We start from the raw sequence: 22180 nt of genomic DNA, 5'->3' as shown, positions 1-22180 counted from the left end.
AACAATTGAAATGGTTATTCTCTATTTGGCAAGGAATTACAACCATTCAAAACCTTAAAAAAGAAACCAAAAGTTTGAAGCTTAGTACATACGTTGTTAGAAATCGGACTAGCTTAAATGACCAAATATCTTTGTACAGAAACAGTGTGAAAAGACATTGGATTATGTAAAGAGCGAAAAACTGGAAATTACAAAAATATTTGTATTTTATTTCAGTATCGCTTTAATACTCAAATATCTTTGATAAGACCTCAGTATGAAAAGAAAGCAAATTGTCTGCGGTTAGAAGACAAGCGGCAATGAGAATCCGTATATAGAAGCCTGTCACGTGTCGAGTGCCTGGGCCCGGCGGCTGATAATCGCAAAAATATTTTTTTATATTTTAACAAAGGATTACAACAATTCAAAAACCTTAAAAAAGAAAACGAAAAGTTTGAAGCTTATATCGTTGTTAAAAATCACTTGCTTTAACAATCTAAAATCTTTGAAAGATTGCAGTAGGAATATATATATATTTTTAACTACGTAAAACTTGCGAATATACAACATTCTTTGCTGTCCCATTATCTGTCCATATAAATAGATTGGCAGGTTTACCAACTCTTGAAAATGCAACATAATAATTGTCTATGGGAAAACAATCCGGATTCAGATCTATACCGCATTTTTCTAACGATTGCCCTTGAGCTTTGTTGATTGCTAATCGAACATTCCCTGTGTCACCGTCTTCATTTATATATCCCCCTGTGCCCCCGGCGTCCCCGTTGTAGGTGGTGTGTCCCTGTGTCCTGGTTGTCATGTATATTTCCTGTGTCCCGGTCGTCATTTGTGTCCCGGTATCCTAGTCTGTAATTTCTCTTTGAGTGTCCCGGTCGTCATTTATATTCCCTCTGTCCCGGTCGTCATTTATATTCCCTCTGTCCCGGTCGTCATTTGTGTCCCGGTGTCCCGGTCTGTAGTGTCATCTTATAATGACGTCATATACAAAGCCATATATACTTATAATGACGTCAAATGCAAACCCACAAACAAATTAACATGCATATAAACAACTGATTTTTATATATATATAGATATAGTTTCTTTTTAGTTATTTTCATTTTTAGTTTTTTCTTTTCTTAGTTTTTTCTTTTTTAGTTTTTCTTTTTTTTTTAGTTTCTTCTTTTTATTCATTTGTTTTCTTCAATTTGTCAATGTTCATTCTAACATTGACACTTGGAAAAATCTTTACGTGGCAAGCATGCTAAAGCTCAACAATTTATAATAATTCTCAAACTTTTGGGTATCTGTTTTAAGGTTTTCGAATTACTTTAATCTATTGTCAAAATACATTGAAATATTTGTGCAATTCCCAGTTTTTTTTTAGTTTTTTCTTTTTTTTAGTTTTTAGCTTTTTAATAGTTTTTTTTTCTTTTTAGTTTTTTACCTTTTTTTATTTTTTTATTTTTTTAGGTTTTTTCTTTTTTTAATGTTTTCTATTTTTTAGTTTTTTCTTTTTTTAGTTTCTTTTCTTTCTAGTCTTTTTTTAGTTTTTTACCTTTTTTCTTTTTTCAGTTTTATTTTTTCAGTTGGTGACATTCTATCTTTTTCAATGTTTTTCAATTTGTCAATCTTCATTCTAACATTGACAGTTGGAAAAATCTTCACGTGCCAAGCATGCTAAAGCTCAACAATTCATAATAAACCTCAAAATTTTAAGTATCTGTTTTAAGGTTTTCGAATTACTTTAATCTATTGTCAAAATATTTTGAAATATTTATGCAATTCCCAGTTTTTATATTTTTAGTTTCAGTTTTCTTTTTCTTCTTTATTTCTCAGACATAAATACATATCACCGAACCTTTGTTTTTTTAACTAAAATCTGGTAGGCATTGATGACCTTATCCAAGTCAAAATCCCAAACCCAATCATCATCGCTATTATTTTCAGTTTTGATACGTTTTGACTCTCGCTGTCCAGGTTGATCTTCATCTAACAGCGCGGTTTTGCGTCCTTTAGCCGTAAGCCTTTTGGCATTAACTCTTTGAGCAGCTTCCTCGGCTGTTTCTTCTGCCATTGTAGGATTTGGTAATAATCTATCTTTTTCAATTTGTCAATGTTCATTCTAACATTGACAGTTGGAAAATCTTCACGTGCCAAGCATGCTAAAGCTCAACAATTTATAATGAACCTCAAATTTTTAAGTATCTGTTATATTGTTTTCGAATTACTTTAATCTATTGTCAAAATATATTGAAATATTTATGCAATTCCCAGTTTTTACATTTTTAGTTCCAGTTTTTTTTTCTTCTTTATTTTTCAGACGTAAATACATATCGCCAAACCTTTGTTTTTATAACTAAAATCTGGTAGGCATTGATGACCTTATCCAAGTCAAAATCCCAAACCCAATCATCATCGCTATCATTTTCAGTTTTGATATGTTTTGACTCTCGCTGTCCAGGTTGATCTTCATCTAACAGCGCGGTTTTGCGTCCTTTAGCCGTAAGCCTTTTGGCATTAACTCTTTGAGCAGCTTTCTCGGCTGTTTCTTCCGCCATTGTAGGATTTGGTAACATTCTATCTTTTTCAATGTTTTTCAGTTTGTCAGTGTTCATTCTAACATTGACAGTTGGAGAAATCTCCACTTGCCAAGCTTGCTAAAGCTCAACAATTTATAATAAACCTCAAAATTTTAGGTATCTTTTTTAAGGTTTTCAAATTACATTAATCCATTGTCAAAATATTTCGAAATATTTATGCAATTCCCAGTTTTTACATTTGAACTCTCAACACAAAAATTCATACAACTTATTTTTATATATATAGAAGATATAATCTGGCGTAACGTTTTTTTAGTTTTTTTTTCTTTTTAGTTTTTTTTCTTTTTAGTTTTTTATCTTTTTATTTTTTTTTTAGTTTTTTACCATTTTTCTTTTTTCGAATTACTTTAATCTATTGTCAAAATATTTCGAAATATTTATGCAATTTCCAGTTTTTACATTCTAGTTTGTTTTCTTTTATATATAGATAAGATAAAATCTGGCATAACAGACATAACAGACAGACAACTTGTTTTTATATATGTAGATTTCTTACAGTAAATCTTCATTATTATAGTCCTTTATTAAAAAACACAAAAATGTCCATACATATTTGAAAATACTTTTTCTTTTTGTTAACTAATGAATCCTGTTTATGCTCATATCACAGTTATTGCTTTCTAATTACTCTCCCTTAAATAACAAAAATAAACAATAAAATAAAATGAAATTAAGAATCCGAACAAAATAAAATTAAAACAAAAAATTTTACAATTAATAAATCTTCTTTTTCTAGAAGTTTACCACATTTGTTTTTTAAATTTACTAAACTATCGTTCTATTACTAGGCTTAGTGTTGAAAGAGTAAAGACGTTAACGGCACACACCTCGGAGAGAAGACGATAATCCAGTGATCCATTAATCATTAAAGGATATACAATGTTGGCCAGTTGTCCGTCAAAGCTGTAGCCGAGCAGCGGAATTATATTGATATGTTCCAACCTACACAGAAAAAAGATTACTAATAAAAGAAGGTATCAAACAGTTCGTCAGCCCGTCGCACCAAACTGTAAGTAAGGAGTGACCCGGCTCAATGGTAACCGAAACTATAAAAAACTGAATTTTCATACCAATAAATGCATAAAAAATCTGAGAAAAAGTCTTAAAAAATTTGCCTTTGGAAACACCCTCTAAAAGTCATAGAATCTTTGTGATTCAGCGTATCAGAGAACCCTACTGTAGAGGTTTCAAGCTCCTATCTGCAAAAATGTGGAATTTCATATTTTTTTTGTCAGAAGAAAGATCATGGATGCGTGTTGATTTTGTCTTTGTTTTTTTTTTTTTTCCAGGGGTGATCGTAACGACCCAGAGGTCTTAGAATATCGCAAGAGGGCTTATTCAAACAAAAATTAAAAGTTCTAGTGCCCCTTTTTAAGTGACCAAAAAAATCTGAGGGCAACTAGGCCCCCTCCCACACTCATTTTCCAAGTCACCCGAACAAATTTTGAGATAGTCATTTTGTTCAACATAGCCGAAAAGTCTAATAACTATATATTTGAGGATGACTTAATCCCCCAGAGTCCTCGAGGGGTGGCTGCACTTTCCAAAAAGGTGATATATAGCATAAGTTGTAGACATATAATTTTGATATTTTCTTTATTTTCATTTAAAAGTGAAACTTTTTCTTCTTATTTGATCAAAGTAGCAAGGATACGTGTAGTAAATACAATAAATGACGGTTAAAAAAGGGTAATTAAAAGACTTAAAGGAATGTAAACAAGTCAAACTATGTCTCTACAAATAAAACTCCTCGATAACTTTAGTACTGCATTAAATAGACATTTAACTGCTTTAAATAATGCATAAATCTGTATTATACGGTACCCAGGTGTTGCTCTAATCAATCAATAGGCTACTATAGTAGCAAACTGCAAATAATGTTTTAATTTGTTCCAGATTTTTTCCATTTTTCAAGAGAAACGTGTTTTCCAGTTTTATTAGTGTTCTTTCGAAGAATATCAGCAATAGAACTTAAAACCATACAAAGCCTTTCACAATGCTGAATAAAACTTTGTTGTCTTGCTCTTAACAACTAAGATGGAACGGTTTCCGCTTGATGGAAACCTTATACTTTATGGCTTGTCAACGCGTTGAAATAATAATAATTTATTTCAAGCTTTGTGAAATCTATAATAAAACCTATGGCTCCTTCATTGTAACTCCTCTGATACGTGATCTTTCACTGATTCTCTGATTCGTGAATTGCAAGCTTGTGCTTGAAGTTCGAATCAAGTAAAAAAGAGGTGAAGGATGCGGCACTAGACCCTTAAAGTCCACACCGGCGGTGCTGATCTCTGTGTTAAGGCCCTTCAGCCAGGAAGTGCAATGGGAGCTGGGGGCCAGCCATCCTGTCCATTCACACCCCCTTCCTGCCTCCCTTCCCCAGATTTCTCCAGGTACCCATTTAGATAAATTTTTGTATGCTTTCCAACGGTTACTTCCTCCCGTTGATTATACCCCATCACTTATTAGTGGAAGCCTTTCCGTGTAAGAACATATTAAATATACAAACAAGTTCTAAATGTTATAATGGTTACAACAATTTTAAAAGCAATATCTATTATATAGATTTCCTTTGAAATAGCTAGAAAATAAGGTTGTATTGCAGTGTTATGTCTCACAGAAGCTATTGGTTTCTTCTCATATTTGTCATGTCCCAAACAACTTTAGATTACCAACTGTGCTGTTTTCTACCAACTGTGGATTTATTATCTGAACAGATACAAAGCGATATAAAGAAGTATTGCAATACAGGAGCAGGTATACAGAAACCTGACGAAGAACACAGTAAAAAAGTTTACCTCTTAAGAGCGTTTACTTCTGCGTTGAACATTTTCTTCGTATATTCATTGTCCGTTCCAGCTTTGAGTCGTTTTACAGCAACCCTCGTAGTATTATCCTCATATCTGAATGGCTGATATCTACAAAAGAAAAAAAGTCCTATTTTAGCAATTAAACCCTTAGATAAACTATATAGCATTTTTAAACTTTCTACGCAGTAAAATAAGTCACACAATAAAGATATAAACATAGAGAATTTATTGCATAAAATTTTTTTAGCCAAATATAATAAATGAAACATTGTAAAAAAAAAATCTCGAAAGAAGCACCGAATTCCTATTCACTTGCCTGTAGATGTGATTACTAATTATACCATCATGAGAAAAAATCCTGTGCTCAAAATGATAGATTTTAAAATAGAGAAAGGATCCTGGATTCTTTTTAGCTTTGAAAACGCACCTCAAAATGAGTTTCGAAAATGAGCCGGTTCAAAAACGGGCCTTTGAAATTCAGCCATTTTCTAAACTAAGAAGTAAGATAAGTAGCGCTAGCCATGCGTCACGTAAAAAAAAAAAAAAAAAAAAAAAAAAATTAAATTCTATTTTCAATACATCCCAGATTTATAATTTCAGACGACATTAATGATTGAATTTTGACAGAACAGACAAATGTGTTGCAAAGATTTTTTTTGGTCTTACTATCTCCCAGGGTGAACGAAAAACGATAAAACCTGAAAAAAAAGAAACTTGAACAAGGTAAATTTGAGTAAATAAAATGGAAAATGAAACAAAAGGCAATACTTGAACAACGACCCGGGTTTAGCGTTAAGCAATGTTAAGCCATTAGTGTTAAGCCGTGTTTAGCGTTAAGCAATGATGAACAACTACAACAGTTAACAAATATAGAAATTAAATGAGTCAACCTCGATACTGAAGGCGAAAAAATCAATAAAAGGCGAATCACCTTACTACTTGAAATCAAAACGGCAAGTGAATCGAAAGAGAAAAAAATACATTAAATTAACTATAAATGATTTAATTGTACATAAATTCTATTCGTTGCTATTGGCACATCCAAACATACAAAATGCCTCTTCCATCCCTCTTTCAGCCCTGGTCCACCACGGTCTTGATAACAAAATCCATTTTGTTGTAATTTTTGATTGTCAAATTCAGTCGCCAGAGAAAATGGCTTCGTAGGGGACGTTTTTATATGACCTGAATGCGGTAATTTGATTGAAAGAGAATTAGAACACACCCTTATATTTTAAAAGTAAGAATCAAAAAAGTTGTTCCAATCAAATCTCAGTAATACTTTTTCTAATTCAGTCACCATTTTGCAGTAAAATTAGTAAGATTTTCTTAATTTCCAAAGTTGATTTTTTTGCTTACCGCATTCTCTTGAAAGGTTGGTGGTTATTATCATTTAGCACTGCCGGCGGCTTGGTGGACGCCCTCCTCGATACATTCGTCTCTCTTATTGTTTCTTTTCATTAGCCGATTTTTTTCTCTTGAATTCTGTTTTTGTTGTTAGATTTTTTTTTCATGTATAATCATGAACCAATTTGGTCACAGAACTTTTTAACTCAAGATGACTACTTCCATGAAAATCCATAAGGCAAATTAGCAAAATTGTCGTAGAGCAAAATTTTGTAAATAAATAATAAAAAAAAATGAAAAAATTGGCGAGTTCAAGTTCCAACACATTAGTATACTACGTTTATATACATTTAGGACTTGAGCATTTTAGCACGTACTTCGTCTGTTAAGACAATTAATAAAGATGACTAATGTCTTGAAAATCATATGATTAAATACATCTATGGACAGAAAAAAACATCAACAAACTGTAACATAAGAATCCTGGGTTGCCAATATAAATCATAATATCAATTGTTAATAATTACAATTATTGTCAGTAAATGTAAAATCAAATTTCATCATCAGCAGAAAAATTAGAGCAACCACTAGAGGGAACAGGCATGATGGGATTAAAATTTGATATTGAAATTTGGGCATATATTACCACCTAAAAAATAATATTCCCCCCCCCTAAATATGATCAAAACTCAGCTCCAGCTAAAGCTTTGTTCACCTTTTACAGAGGACTTGAAAAATCCTCTTTGTGGAATTTTTGTTTTGTTTTTTTCTTCTTTTTATTTTTTATTTATTTTTTTTTTAGCAAATACAGCTTAAAAATTTATTTGTGCCCCTATTGCAGATTATTTTTTTTTTTTTGCATTGCAGACAATAAGGAATATTTTTAATTAACTTATTTAAAAGTCAACTTAAAAATCTGCAATAGGGGCACAAATATTTTTTAAAGCTGTATTTGCTAAAAAAAAAAGACGAAAAAAAAATTCCACAAAAAGGATTTTTCAAGTCCTCTGTAAAAGGTGAACAGAGCTTTAGCTGGAGGGGGGGGGGAGGTAATATTATTTTTTAAGTGGTAATATATGCCCAAATTTCAATATCAAATTTAATTCCATCATGCCTGTTCCCTCTATTGGTTGCTCGGATTTTTCTGCTGATGATGAAATTTGATTTTACATTTACTGACAATAATTGTAATTATTAATAATTGATATTATGATTTATATTGGCAATCCAGGATTCTTATGTTTGTTTGCTTTTTCCATCTTTTCTTTTAGTTTTGTTCGTTTGCTCTTCTCTATATTTGTACTTATCCTATATTGATTTGTTTTTCCTATGTTAGTTTGTTCTTCTCTTTTAGTTTTGTCATTTGTTTACCTTTGTCATGGGTTATAAAATAAGATGAATCGTTTCAGCCAGCGAAAAATGAAAACAAAATTTGACTAGTAAGTCTACAGCATATTCTATGCTCTACGTAAATTCAACGCTTACTTTAAGCTCTTAATTCGTAGTTTATGCATCATATTGTCATCCGTGTTGGAGGGTACAACACCAACAAAAACAGAGCCAAATAAACCACGTCCATCCATCTTCCGACCACCATCTTTGAAACTTCTCTCGTTGAAATTGTCGGTGATTTCTTTGATTAATGCTGGTGATAATTCAAGTGGTACATTGGTATCTAAGGGAAATAATTATTATTATAATCGCCGAGGCTAGAAAACGGAGAACTAAAATACAGTAGCAAACCAGAAGAATTTCAATGCAATCCTGAACAACATATTAGAGATAGTTGAAATAAATAAAAACTGATGTAATTCTACTAGTTTACGTTCAATTTACGATTTATGTTTGCTCCGCGTAATATCAATGGTGCCAATATGACAGTGTTTTTATTAGCCAGCCTCTTTATATGCTTATTAAAATTTAGGGCGGCAAATGAAGGCAAGGTAATTGGAGCCGTTTTAGCGGGAGGGGGCAGAGTGGCCACTTGCCAGGGGCACAGTAATTTTAGGAGCGCAAAATTTAGGATAAATAGTTTAACGGTTATAATCATTTTGTAATTTTTTTAATGTCATTTTTATTAAATAAAATAGAGGCTGCAGTTAATAAATGAAAATAATTAATAATAATTAACTAATTTATATAATAGATTAACAAATTATTAATTAATTAATAAATTAAAAATGATTTTGTTAATAATTAAAAATTTGTTAAATTTTGGCCAGAAAATTTTTCGGGAAATGGAGTAGGGCTAAACAAGACGTGGGACAAGAGAGGCCACAGCCACAACTGAACTATGAGAAGGGAGGCTAACTGAGATTAGGGTCCCCAAGTACCCATGTACCCCGTTTTGTGTCGGTAACCATATCACTATTATATTTAGTGTTTCACACAAAGTTTCTCTTGTCGTAAGAAGGGAGTTATCATCGGTAGCACCAATATTGCAGGCTTAGTCCAAAAAAATTCATAAGAATGAAGAGAGATTGAAGACTAATTTACGCATATACCTAACTACGCACGTATCTGGTTAGATATGCCGGATCTCAACCAATTCTACATGTGGATTGGATTTCATAAAATAGTTCAAGATTTCAAAGAAGGCGCAAATATAGTAAGAAATTATTTCTCGAAGTGCCATGAGGGAGGGGGTGGAACTCCAAAAAGCTACAAGAATCAGCCGTGATATTGAAAATTATGAGTCAAATCTTACAAAAAAATATATTGGCTTGATTACGTGACTGACTTTTAAGTCAGTACTTTCATTAGCTGGAAAACCGGTTCAGATTCAGAAACAAGTTGGTTCGGGAGGTTCTATCCTGTTTGAAACAAAAATAATAATCCAGTTCCAATTAAACATTTCAACGGAGATCAGAAAAGCTAAATTCTTAAATCAATAGTATACAAGGCAACGGAATATCACTTACCCTGACTCTTTCTTCAGTTATTGAGTTATTTGCTGATCCCTAACATATCTTTATAATAATAAGAAAAAAAGAAAAACTAAATCTTATAATAAACAAAGACCAGATGAGAGGGAAGAATTAGCGTAAGGCCTCTTTTAAATATATACAAATTGTGTTTTGATATTGTCAATGACATTGTCTTTTTCACACACTCCCTTGTCTTTACCACTTCAACAATAATCATATACAAACTCACTCTTTTTCATGTTGCTTCAGGGACTCATGTTAAGGTGGTATATTTAATTTTCTTCTTAATAGATTCACACTTGTTACAACTATGTTCTTATTTTTATTTCTTTGTTACAGAACGCGAGCTAAAAACATGATTCTTCAGTGTGTATATCCAGTATATAAAATTGCTGATTAATGAAAGTTAAATCACAACAACTAACTTTCTAATTTAATACTTACAATTAGATTCAATGTCAATTTCATCTTCTTCTAGGATATATTTTGTTGCTTCGCTGATGCTAAGATCGGTAAACTGGGGCTCAAATCCTTCAAGACTAAGCATCACCTTTTCAAGTTCGTCTTCTGTTTCAGGCGGATTATCATCTATGACATAAAATAATTAGAAAATTATTACGAAGAACAGAAGGACAGAGTCATCTATATAGCGCATCTGAGAACAGTTAGGAAACTTTCAAAAAGCTCTATGGAATGGTGTGAGAATCTGCATACTTTGGATTATAAATGGTAGGTTTTTAGTCATAAGATTCCTTTAGCTAGAAAGAAAAATCCATCCCCCCCCCCCTGAAGCCTCAAGCCCTTTGCATATTGGCAATCAGACATGGCACCAGGAATTTATTATCAAATCAAAAGAGAAAATCTAATTAGGGCACAAAATGAATCGGTCTGGGAGCACTTCAACTATACATATTTTAGGATTGGAGATTTGTTTATTGCAGCTACTAAGCGAGCTCGATAGAGTTTGATAGAGCGAGCTCGATAGAGTTCACCATAGACTCATAAAAACCAAACTTTAAAAATTCCACCTCTACAGAACTATTATTTTACAGATTCAGTCTGTTAAAGGTTAAGAATTGAACCTCTTCAGAAGAAGACATGCCAGAGCAAAATAGACACATTTTAAATTGGTAATTTTATGCTTATTTTCATGGTTTGATTCACATTTTTGACAATTCTTCCCCAGCCTCCCTAGCTGGAAGTTACTTCAACCAGCCTAGTCCTAAGCAACATAATGGTCTATCTTGGACTCTAGGCTCGAATGTTGTCATATATTCCCAGGTTACACAAAGAAACTAACCAAAAAAACTAGGGAATTCTTTTTTTTTTTTACGCAAGAAGTATCAAGGAATCGTATTTCCCTTTTTTCCCCCCCTATTTATCTGTTTATGAATCAGTTTTCATCAACAATTATACTACTTTTTCCTACATAGCCTACGGCTGAATGAGACCATTAGAGGGATGCCGGGCTGAATTGTCAAAAACACAAACCAAACCATGAAAACGAGCATAAAATTAGCAATCTAAAAATGTGTCTCTTTTTGTTCTAGCGTGTCTCCTTCTGAAGAAAGGAAATAAAAGGTATATTATCTAATAAAAGGTATATGAATAAATTTTCAGTGTGTTTTTATTTCAAAATAAATGCTTTACAGTATCTAAAATGCAAGGTAAACAACATTTCACCTAAAGTGTTGCCTATCACTAGAGACAACTTTTTCACATCTTTATGGCAGTACATGAATTCCAAATAGGAAGAGCGATACCTGTTTTGAGGCAATCCAAGGATCGATCTATTTCTTGTATTTTTTTAAAGAATGAAAGTAATGCTCAGCCAAGTCATTCACCATTAAACATGACAAGTGATGCTCGGAAGGGGACTACGTTTCTTGGCTTCACCTTATATGGCGCCCAGTATCCTTCCTTCTAGATCATTCCTATTGCTTTAAAGAGTTCTGAAACCGTTGGCTCATCTGCATATAAATTTTTTGAAGTTCTGCAAGAGCACTCTTTATCCTCAAGCTCGTTATTTTTGATGTGTCGGAACCATTTTCTTAACGTCGTCGCTGACAGAGCACATTGCCACCACAGGTCTCAAAATGAATTCCGTGTGCTTCGACTGCCTATTTCTTCTGAATAAACTATTTTAATAAAATTCCTTATGAGTGCACTTGATTTTGCACAAGACTAGACATTTTCAGAACCAATAAAAAAAAAAAAAAAATTACGCAATAGTGTACAACATGCAAAGTTATATACACGTATTTCCTTTAAGATACATCATCATTTGAAACTTTATTCACAAAAGTGCTGCAAATGTCATCTTTTAAGAAAGAGCCATAACTTATTCAAGGACCTTAGAAGTGCTTTAATTATCTATTTTTAATAACTTCGAGCAGTTATTTAAGCACTTTAATGATAAATAGACACAGGCTTACATATTTACCTCACTGAACTAAAAAGAAATCTGTATACATAAGACCCTTTTTACACGATCCTCAAAACTGATTTTTGTAAGGTCAAACTAAAATTCCTGCATTGGTTTCAAGAGATGAATTGCCTAAAGCAAAACAAAAGTTATTAAATATACTGTAAGAATTGCCCAGTTAAAACAATATATTACTTATTGTTTCAGAAAAAAATTCAATTTATTTTTATATTAAGGATTTCAATAGTTCAAGCATATCCAAGTAAGAATTATTTCGTTTTATAGATCGGTAAGTCAGCCCAACCAAGGACTTATTTTTATATGTTGGTTTAGAGAAATGGTTCGGTGAAAAGACCTGACAGTTTATTTAAAGAGTTTATTCTTCCAACATCGAAGGTGAAGTTAATTTTATTTTATGTTTAGGTTCATTGTCATTTTGACATCTAAATTATACAAATAAAAACAAAACGTACATTTCAATAACTCTCGTGTTATATAAGATGCCGCTCTATGCATATCTAGGGCCCTCATCAATAGAGCAAGATCCCCCACTTTTGGTCTCTTTCTGCCACTTGTTCCCCATTCTCCCAAGAGAAGCTTAAATGGAGGCACACCTCGACGCCTGCTCTCTTCTTCAATCATCCTAAATGGAGAAAGATAAATTAAACAAATGAACTCTACTCAAAAACTGCATGTGAAAGAAGCCGGAATACATTCTAGATTTGAAGTATTTTTGAATGAAAAATATCCAGGACTAGCTGTTCTATTTCATAGCCGAACTTAAAGTCACTTCTCATCAATACTCCTATGAATAGAGAGCAGAATAATAACATGAGATTTATTCAAATGAAGATGCTTAAATTTCATACATAATTTAAAAGCAAAAGCCTAAGTAGGAAAAACTGATTTGACAAATTTGAAGATTCAAATTCCACATCAACATGCCAAGTATACTAAGAGGAAGTAGACTGCCACCTATGAAATTGATAAATTTAGGCCTCTTCATTTAAGGACAAAATCTGTCTCTAAACATGGTAAAATTTAAATAAGAACAGGTGTTTCAAATCAAAGTCCAGAACCAAAAGAGGGCGAAAATGTCGCGGGTTCTGGGTCATGACGAGTCAGGACCTTGTAGAACGATCAAATAAGAAACTTTCTTTTCAATGAATACTCTGCACAAACTGTTTCCAATGCAAATTCTAGCCTTGGACTTACTAAAAGAACACTTACTAGCCGATCACATGGAATCTTCTTGAAGCTATACAAGACAATTGTGAGACCGGTTCTTGACTTTGGAACCTGCCTCGCTGGTTCTTTTTACAAAGGTGAAATCTATAGTGAAAGGCTATCTAACCTAAAACTCCCATCTTTGACCTTCTGACGCAAGCGGAGTGACATGCTAATCACAAACAAATTTGTCAACCAACCCCAAAATAAGCTCTTTACCCAGCTACCCAACGAAAGACAAACACGAGATCATTCTAAGACGCCTCATAAGCCCAGAGTTAACTGTTGAATCAGACAAGATTTCTTTAGCCAAAGGGTCGTCAATGATTGGAACCGTTTAAACGAGGAGGCAGTGTCTTCAACACCAGCAGAAGTTTTTAAAAGGAGGCTCGACAAGAATGGGAAACCAAATCTTCAAGATACAATTGGAGCTGCTCATCAACTGTGACTCATAAATAGTGATTAATGTATACGTATATAATAAAAAATTGTGTTAGAATGCTGACGCTGCTTGTCATACCCAGCCAACTCGCATACTCTGTCAGAAATTGACGTTGTGCGACGGTGTCTACTTCAAACTACAGAAGAATGGCCCCCTTGATCATACCCATCTGTGGTCACTGTTACCAATGGATCTTAAATTGCACCTATCCTAGCACACTCTCAGTCGGACGACGTGTCACTGGGCCGTAAACACAGTCATAACCCTGTTCTTTTACATTTTGTATAAAATGTTTTGACCGCCATCTCAACAACGGAGCGGAACAGATCCAACATTTGACATTATTTCACTCCGAAGTGTGAATTAAGGTTAGGTAAAAGAAAAAGGAAAGGAAGGAAGATGATAAATTATAAAAAGAGCAAAAGGCCATTGATCTGATAAGTAGCCTATCTAGGCAAGGGGCCTAAATGACCATATTTAACAATTTGATGCTTGTGTGTGTGTGTTTATGGGGGGATCTATCAAAACAGAAAAAGATAAGTGATTGTTATGAAAATAATTGTAAATACCATAGCATTTGGGTGAGGTTAGGACTGGTGGCTTGTTCCCCCCTCTTCCTTTATATTTCCATTTTCTATGAAAAAAAAATTAAATTGATAAAAAATACTAGACACAACACTCAAATATAGTTAATGTTTAACGATTCGAAACTTGGTCTGTGCCAAGGGCAACCAGAAAACGTATGTCATCCTTACATTTGTGTCTTTCTTTGTAGGTAACATCGAACCTAAATCAAGAAATGTTTACATTTCCATTTTCTATGAAAAAAACTAAATTGATATAAATGTTCGACAAAACACTGAGATATAGTTAATGTTTAACGATTCGAAACTTGCTCGATGCCAAAGGCAACCAGAAACCGTATGTCATCCTTACATTTGTCTCTTTCTTTGTAGGTAACATCGAACCCAAATCAAGAAATGTTTATATTTCCATTTTCTATGAAAAAAACTAAATTGATATAAATGTTAGACACAGCACTCAAATATAGTTAATGTTTATCATATTAACACAAGTTATAAAAGAAGATTTCAAACTGTGCTGGTGCATTTGGTCCTTTTCAAACCTTTTATTACAATGGAATTCAAAGGGCAAAAAAAAAAAAAAAATACTTAGCTACGCACACCATATGTGCCTGTGCATCAGACAAGAGATACATATAATATTAGACAACAGTAATGAAAACCACTAAACTGTTATTTAGAACGAGTTCATTTACAGATGTATTTTATAAACCAGCAAAATTAATTTTTAATGAAGAATATATATATATATATATATATATATATATATAAAAGGTAAAGGTAAAGGATACGGCATTAGACTTTACAGTCCCTACCGGCGGTGCTGATCTCCGTTTCTTGGCCCTTCAGCCAGGAAGTGCAATAGGGGGTTGGGGGCCAGCCATCCTGTGCTTTCACACACCCTTCCTGTTTACCTTCCCCAGATTACTCCAGGTACCCATTTAGAGCTGGGTCGACTCTGGCTAAGCTTACAGAGTCACGCCACTGACCCCCGTCCCAACTGAAGAATTGGGTACACCGGGATTCGAACCCGCGTCCTCTCAGACAAAGGATCCCGAATATATATATATATATATATATATATATATATATATATATATATATATATATATATATGTCTATATCTATATATATGTCTATATCTATATATATAAAAATAAGTTGTCTGTGTGTGTGTGTGTCTGTCGAGTGACGTCATGTTTGTGTGTCGACTGACGTCATGTTTGTCGACTGACTTCATTTTAAGGATTGAGCTGTATGCGTCATGAAGTTGTTTGTCAACTGACGTCATGTTGGTCAACAGATGAAATTACATACCGGGACACCGGGACACAAATGACGACCAGGACACAGGGAATATAAATGACGACCGGGAACCTCAAAGAGAAATTACAGACTGGGAAACCCGGACACAAATCACGACCGGGACACAGGGAATATAAATGACGACCGGGACACAGGGACACAACTACAACGAGGACGCCGGGGGCACAGGCGGGATATATAAATGACGACCGGGACACAGGGATTGTTCGAATAGATATTACAGACCGGGACACAAATGACGACCGGGACACCGGGACACAGGGAATATAAATGACGACCGGGACACTCAAAGAGAAATTACAAACTGGGACACCAGGACACAAATGACTTAAATAAATATCAAAAGAATTATCTGGAAATACTTAAAGAAATTTTCAACTAATTTCGGAGGTTCGACAAATGATGATGCAGCGCCATTTATTTTGAATTGTGTTTCTAATAGAGCGGATTTTTTTTAAAAATAGCCACATGGTAAAGATGAATTCTATAATTGTTTAGTTCATTAAATATTTTTTTTTTTTGGCAATGTCTTAATACTTGTGATTTGGTAAATTTTATCATATTTAGTTTACCTATTGTTGCTAAAAAGAGGGATATATTAACAGGATAAGCTTGTTTTGGTGTTACTTGGTTGTTTTACATTTGCTGGGTTTTTTTTCATAGGCTTGTATTTTGGGGGTGATACCTGACACGGGGATGCCATGGATATTTTGTGGTAGCCACAACACTTGGCTGGGTAGAGAATTTAAAGTGGCGAAACCCTATAGGCCAGTGTATTCTCCTGATGAACCCTTGTGTTGGGTTGTTGCCTCTGAATTATTTTTTCTATTGTTTGGTAAATGACGACTTCCGTCTTCTTTTTTTTTTTTTTTTTTTTTTTTTTTTTTTTTTTTTTTTTTTTTTTTTTTTTTTTTTTTTTTTTTTTTTTTTTTTTTTTGCTGTTGCATTGGTGATTTCTCTTTTCATGATATATATATATATATATATATATATATATATATATATATATATATATATTCATATATATGGCAATAATGAAGATAGACAAGCTTCAAAATGCATAAAATACATTCAAAACATTCAAGCCTTTGGCCTGAAAAGGCCTAGGAGACTACATGAATTTGTTGATTGGAATTTTAAGTTCTGACAAACTTTCTCCTAATGGTCAGTAGGCCCTTCCAATACAGCAACAATTGCATGAACAGTAGAGGAAATAATCTACATTTGCACAAATCTATCTGTAAGCATGAAACATAGAATATTTCAGTCCTCAAAGTTTGCACTATAAGAATACAAACAAGACAGGTAGTATAATTTAGTGATTGGTCTGATATAGATAGCAAGTCGAACAAGAAGCAAAATCATGCATGAAGGCAACATTCTAAGTGAATAATCAATAAAAACGGGCCATAATGAAAATTAAGTTTAACCCATTTAGGGGGACGGTTCTAAGAATAAAATTCCTTGTCAGGGCATAAATATTTAATGAACCAAAATTTTCATATCTTTTTTTATTTTGGAGGGGGGGAATCTAGATGCCACAAATTTGTTCTAGGTATGTTCTTTAAAAACATGAGGTTGCAGCCTAATTTTGTTATATAATAAAGAATCTTACATACTGAATGTGTTCAATTTTATATTTTCTTTTCCCATGAATCAGATTATCAGATGTAACAGGCATAAACTCAGGAATATGGGCCATTAATGTCTTCCACTCTTCCTGGGTCCCAGTTGTTCCATGATAATGATAGATACCTTCCTTATCAAGAAGCTTGCCAAGAGTACATTTAACAGAATCTGGCAAATTCCTCAATTCTGTTTCTTCAGTTATGTCAAACATTAGTTTTCTAAGAGAAAAATACTTTAATGAAAATAATACATAAGTTTAGGAGATTCCTGCAAAATATAATAGATACAATCCATATAGATGAATAAATCTCTTATTTTTTTGATTGGAATTAATTTTGAGTTAGCCAAATACAAAAGCTTTATGGAAGGAAAATGCACTATACAGAAATGACAACTAAGTTGTGCCATTCTAAAAGAAAGTAAAGGATAGCTTTTCATAGATTGAACAAACTGTTCAATAGTGAACTATATGTATAGTTTAATCAAATGAACCCATGTCACCTTTAATTAGTATTCAGCATCCTACGAATCAAATATAGGACTTTATCAATGAAAGAATGAACTGTATACAATTTCAGTTCCTCATTACTACTGAAATTTCTACCATTCAAATAATTGTCATTCGAGCAAAATAGATGACAGTCTAGTAATACCAGTCATTACCTTAGAGCAATTATGAGGAGGGGTAAAATGAATCAAGCAAGGGGATGGCCCAACTCCCCAAAAGACAATGAAAAATGTACAAACTACTACATTTTGAATTTTTCAACAAAAATGGGTCCATTTTCTGGCAATAATTCCCCCAACCCCTGCAGCAAAAAATTTTAGGCTACCCACATCTGGAAAAATTGCACAGGTTTATTTGAATTCTTGTTGTTGAAGCTCTTCTTTGAATCTATGTATATGGGGTATCATTCCAGAAAAGCTTTACAAAAAGTTTCAGCACTGACCATAGAAGATGTTTAGCATTTCATCAACACATTTGGACACAAAATTCATGATTCAAGATAGTGAGGATTAATTGCCCCAAAAACTCTAATAATGATGCTCACCAGCAAACATTAACAAACTTGCATATATCATCAGAAAACAATGCAACTGTGATTTAAGACTAACTGAGATTTCCTTTTAATACCAAAAGGAAAACAATTAAGGCAGAGGAGGAATTACAATCGCTAAAACATATACCTACCTACAAATGGGTGAGAATTTGAAAAAATCTTGGGCTCCTTCTTTAAGCTGGCAGCTTTTTCTTGTGTGCAATATATATCCTAATCAAGGTTGCCCCCTTCATGGCAACCTAATACTAAATATTGTTTAAATCAAGGAAAGAACAAGAGAAGTTACCTAGACAAAAATCAGAGGCAACACTAGCTATGGTAAGGCTAGCTCTAGGACTGCTATGGTAAAAAGCCATAAGAGCAAACCACAGCCCATAGAAACCAAAAGTTTAAAAATGCATTTTGAAAAATATCTATTTAAGAACAAAACTTGGGGAACTCATCGTCACTTAATATGTCAACACAAGGGATATACTACATAGTTTTATTTTTTTTTAATTTTAGTGTAACATCATTTATGGTTGTAATCCACCCTATGTGACCTCATTTGTGACTTAGATCATTTTGTCCATGAAGATGTAGGCCAACCATTTAGTGCTAAACAGAGAGCAGGTCATCCTTAATTATGATGAGAGGAAGTCACAAAAAAGATTTAAGGGAAATGGGAGCTTCCTTGGAGGGAGTAAAGAGGGAGGTTTTGAACAGATTGGGATGGAGGAGAAGAATGCATAGCTGTGTTGGCCTCGGGCAGCTTGGTGCTGCAACAAGTTGTTAAAAGTAGTAGTAGGACTGATGTGTCCTCCTTTTTTCATTCTTTTTTTTCTTCATTGCTAACAGGCACTGGAACATATAGAAAGCTGTTAGAAGGCCATTTGAAAGGGATTTGCAATATCTAGTCCCTATAGCAATAAGAAAAGGACAATATTAAAATAAAATACATTTTCTGAAAGAAAAACAAGAAGAAAAGAGTGACAGCATCGAAAATTCATTAAGTATATATGATTTGGGGGTATTAGTGCTGCACTATAACTCTTCAGAAGGAAACACTATAAAATTCTGAAAACTACTTCTAAACATTCCAAAATATGTTCTACTATCATTGCTTAAGGTATACCAATGAACCTTTTCCCAACCCCTTGATGGTCAAATATATACCCTGAGTTTTATGTACATAAACCTGCTATTTCTACAGCAGCAAATTTGAACATAAATTGACGCTGATATTTCCTAAAAAAAAAAAAGTCGCTTGTCTATTGAACGTGTGAAGATTCAAATTTGATGCCAAAAGATGAAAATCATAATCCAAATATACTTACACAATTTTTCAAATTGAAAATTTAAGTCGGGTGCACACAAGTTTAATAGTTTATTTTTTGTTTATGGAAGATGATAATACAGTAAGTAATCAAGAAGTAAATCTAGTCATGAGCCTTGGAGTTGAATTCTTCAAGTTTGTTAAGGACAAAGGGAGGACCATAGATTCTCTAAAAGACTATCCAAATGTTATAAAACTGTTTTAGATATTTAATACTCTCTCTCATCACCTGTAATGTAGACTGCCTATTTTCTGCTGCAAGAGATGTACTGACAGCAAAAATTGAACACTTAGATGATGCTAAGTTTGAGAAGCTTTTGCTGCTAAAAGTAATTGTATTTAATACCCCTTTCCCATCATCTGCACCTTTTTTCTGCTACAGGAGACACATTGACTGCATGAACCTATAGAATGCTTATCTTCTGCTGCAGGAGACATATTGACTGCAAAAAGAACTGCTTAGATGATGTAAAATTTGAGAAGCTTTTGGTAATAAAGTTAAACAAATATGTCATGACTTCTCATTAAAATAAGGACTATTTTTCAGGCATTGTCATCTATTATTAGCAAACAATTCTAAGGGGTCAAAGTAGTAGGATATTAAATGTGCTATTTATTATAGCTGCTATGGCAAATACTGTTCATAAGAGGTTTTCATGGTTTAATTTTAAGAAAATGTAATGTGGTGTTCACATAGGTCTGAAAAGCAATGCTACTCATTTCATCCACTTAAGATATAATAGAACAGCCACATAAAGCTAATATCTTTGCTCATTTTGAGTTTTATATCTTACTTTACAGATTGATACCATCAATTAAGCATTATTACAGTTGATGCATAAAAAAAAATGGAACTGATGTTCATTTTCCTGTTCCCCTAATTACATCAATATGAAAATGTTTAATGTTGTGCTCAGAGTGATAACACAGAATAAAATGTTCAAAAAGATAAAAAAAGCTTATTTGAGATAATAATTGGCTATGGTATGCTTATTATGTCATCTTTTGTGTTCACCCAATGAATTGCTGTGAAAGATGATACTGGTACACTTTTTAGAAGGCTCATATTGGTTTAATGAATGAAAAGCTAAATGTTGATTATTTACTATAAAAGTTCTAATTTGGTGAAAGATGATTTTTGTGGGTAGAACCATAATGGACATCTTCTTCATTGCAACTAATAGAGCAACAAAAGTTGGTTTCTCTCCTGACAATCAGAATACATTTTTTACCATGCCAAAAAGCCTTTAATCCATGTTGTTCTTTCCTTAAGTACTGAAAACTTGAGTACAATTTGATTTGAGCACCTGTACCTGACACTTATATACAATATTGGTTGAGCACTTGATATACATATTTAAATACTTTTTGGAGTATTTCAACTAACACTGGTTTTATAGTATCTCCTTATAAAGACTTTAACCACTAAATATTCCCTCAAAGCTAATCTGTAAAGCATTGTAATCTTGGTGCAAGATCCCTTTTTATGAACCTAATCCTATGATAACAAAAGAGCAACTACAATATTTCCAAATTTTGGTAAAATTCTAGTTAATTGACTTCTTGCTATCTTGGAAAGAGTTTAGGTTAGGAAAATGAAAATTTCAGGGATGAATCTACAGACTAAAGTATGTTCCAGCAAGGTATTTTGAAGTAACTACCTCAACTCCTTGTCCCTCTAGAAGGTCCTGACCTTTAAAATTATGTGTGTTATAAAAGTGAAACCTTGCAAAATAGATCTTCTGCTTAATTGAAGTACAACAAAATTGTTTTCAGCTTCATAACTTTGCTCAATTCCATTTTATAAGGTTTTAAAGATATGCAAATACACATACTAAATTTTGAAAAAAAAAACATTGATATGGCTCAAAATTCTACTCAAATAACAGGAATTGCACTTTCAGAACTAAAGGCAGAGAAAAAGCAACTAGCAACTGAAAATTAAGGTAAATGTTGCTTTGTCACAATTTCAGTAGGTATAGACCTGTCATGTAGGTAAATTTGAGGGCCCTCTACAGGGAGAAGGAGTAGAGATGGGTACTTTAAAATACCTTCCTGGGGCATACTTTAGACTGTAGACCCATCCCTAAAAGTTTCATTTTCCTAACCTAAACCCTTTTTGAGATAGCAAGATGTCACTTAGCTAGAATTTTTCCCAAATTTGATAGACAATAACATGAAAACTGTCTTATGGGCCCCCATCTTCTTAAAAGTACCTATTGGTGTTGTTTTCTTTCAAATTGGTATTACAAACCAACTATTGATGAAGTAGAGTGCTGAATGGAAAATCAAATGCCATTACTCTTTTGTTACAACACATGCAGTACTGATCACAGCAAAATATACAATCTCTTACTAGCACTGCTTACTCAGTATGCTACCTAAACAGATCTATTCCTATTTCATAGATTCAGATCACTTAAATAGTGTTTCAAAGTTTTGAATAATTATTAATTTAGCGTCATCTATTAAAGATTAAGTCCAAAATTATTTAATATCGAC

The 22180-nt window shown here is 33.2% G+C and overlaps 1 protein-coding gene across 4 annotated transcripts; it reads right to left on the bottom strand.

Annotated features, from left to right (window-relative positions):
* Positions 1-2941: 2941 nt before the first annotated feature.
* On the bottom strand, positions 2942-22126 carry LOC136042540 (uncharacterized). Of its 4 annotated transcripts, none has more exons than XM_065727504.1 (7): positions 22048-22126; positions 17293-17520; positions 12568-12737; positions 10114-10257; positions 8228-8417; positions 5384-5503; positions 2943-3524 (listed from the first exon to the last, which is right to left on the bottom strand). In XM_065727504.1, the coding sequence occupies exons 2-7, from the start codon at positions 17511-17513 to the stop codon at positions 3353-3355; spliced, it is 1017 nt and encodes a 338-aa protein (XP_065583576.1). In that variant the 5' UTR covers positions 17514-17520; positions 22048-22126; the 3' UTR covers positions 2943-3352. The 4 variants fall into 4 exon arrangements, with proteins under 4 accessions (XP_065583579.1, XP_065583576.1, XP_065583578.1 ...); XM_065727506.1 differs by having other exon boundaries at positions 22060-22126; XM_065727503.1 differs by having other exon boundaries at positions 22035-22115.
* Between the last annotated feature and the right edge of the window lie 54 nt (positions 22127-22180).

The sequence above is a fragment of the Artemia franciscana genome, unplaced genomic scaffold, assembly GCF_032884065.1.
Source record: "Artemia franciscana unplaced genomic scaffold, ASM3288406v1 Scaffold_1435, whole genome shotgun sequence".
In the NCBI taxonomy this organism is placed as follows: Eukaryota; Metazoa; Arthropoda; class Branchiopoda; order Anostraca; family Artemiidae; genus Artemia; species Artemia franciscana.
The sequence above is the reverse complement of the archived record's forward strand: the minus strand, read 5'-3'. Positions and strand labels throughout refer to the sequence as shown.

Excerpts from the sequence above, each read along its gene's own strand:
- LOC136042540 (XM_065727504.1), bottom strand. The coding sequence starts at position 17,513 with ATGTTTGACATAACTGAAGAAACAGAATTGAGGAATTTGCCAGATTCT. Across the intron at positions 8,418-10,113 it reads AATTGACATTGAATCTAATT|ATACCAATGTACCACTTGAA; the intron begins GTAAGTATTAAA and ends TATTTCCCTTAG. Across the intron at positions 5,504-8,227 it reads CTACGAATTAAGAGCTTAAA|ATATCAGCCATTCAGATATG; the intron begins GTAAGCGTTGAA and ends TTTCTTTTGTAG.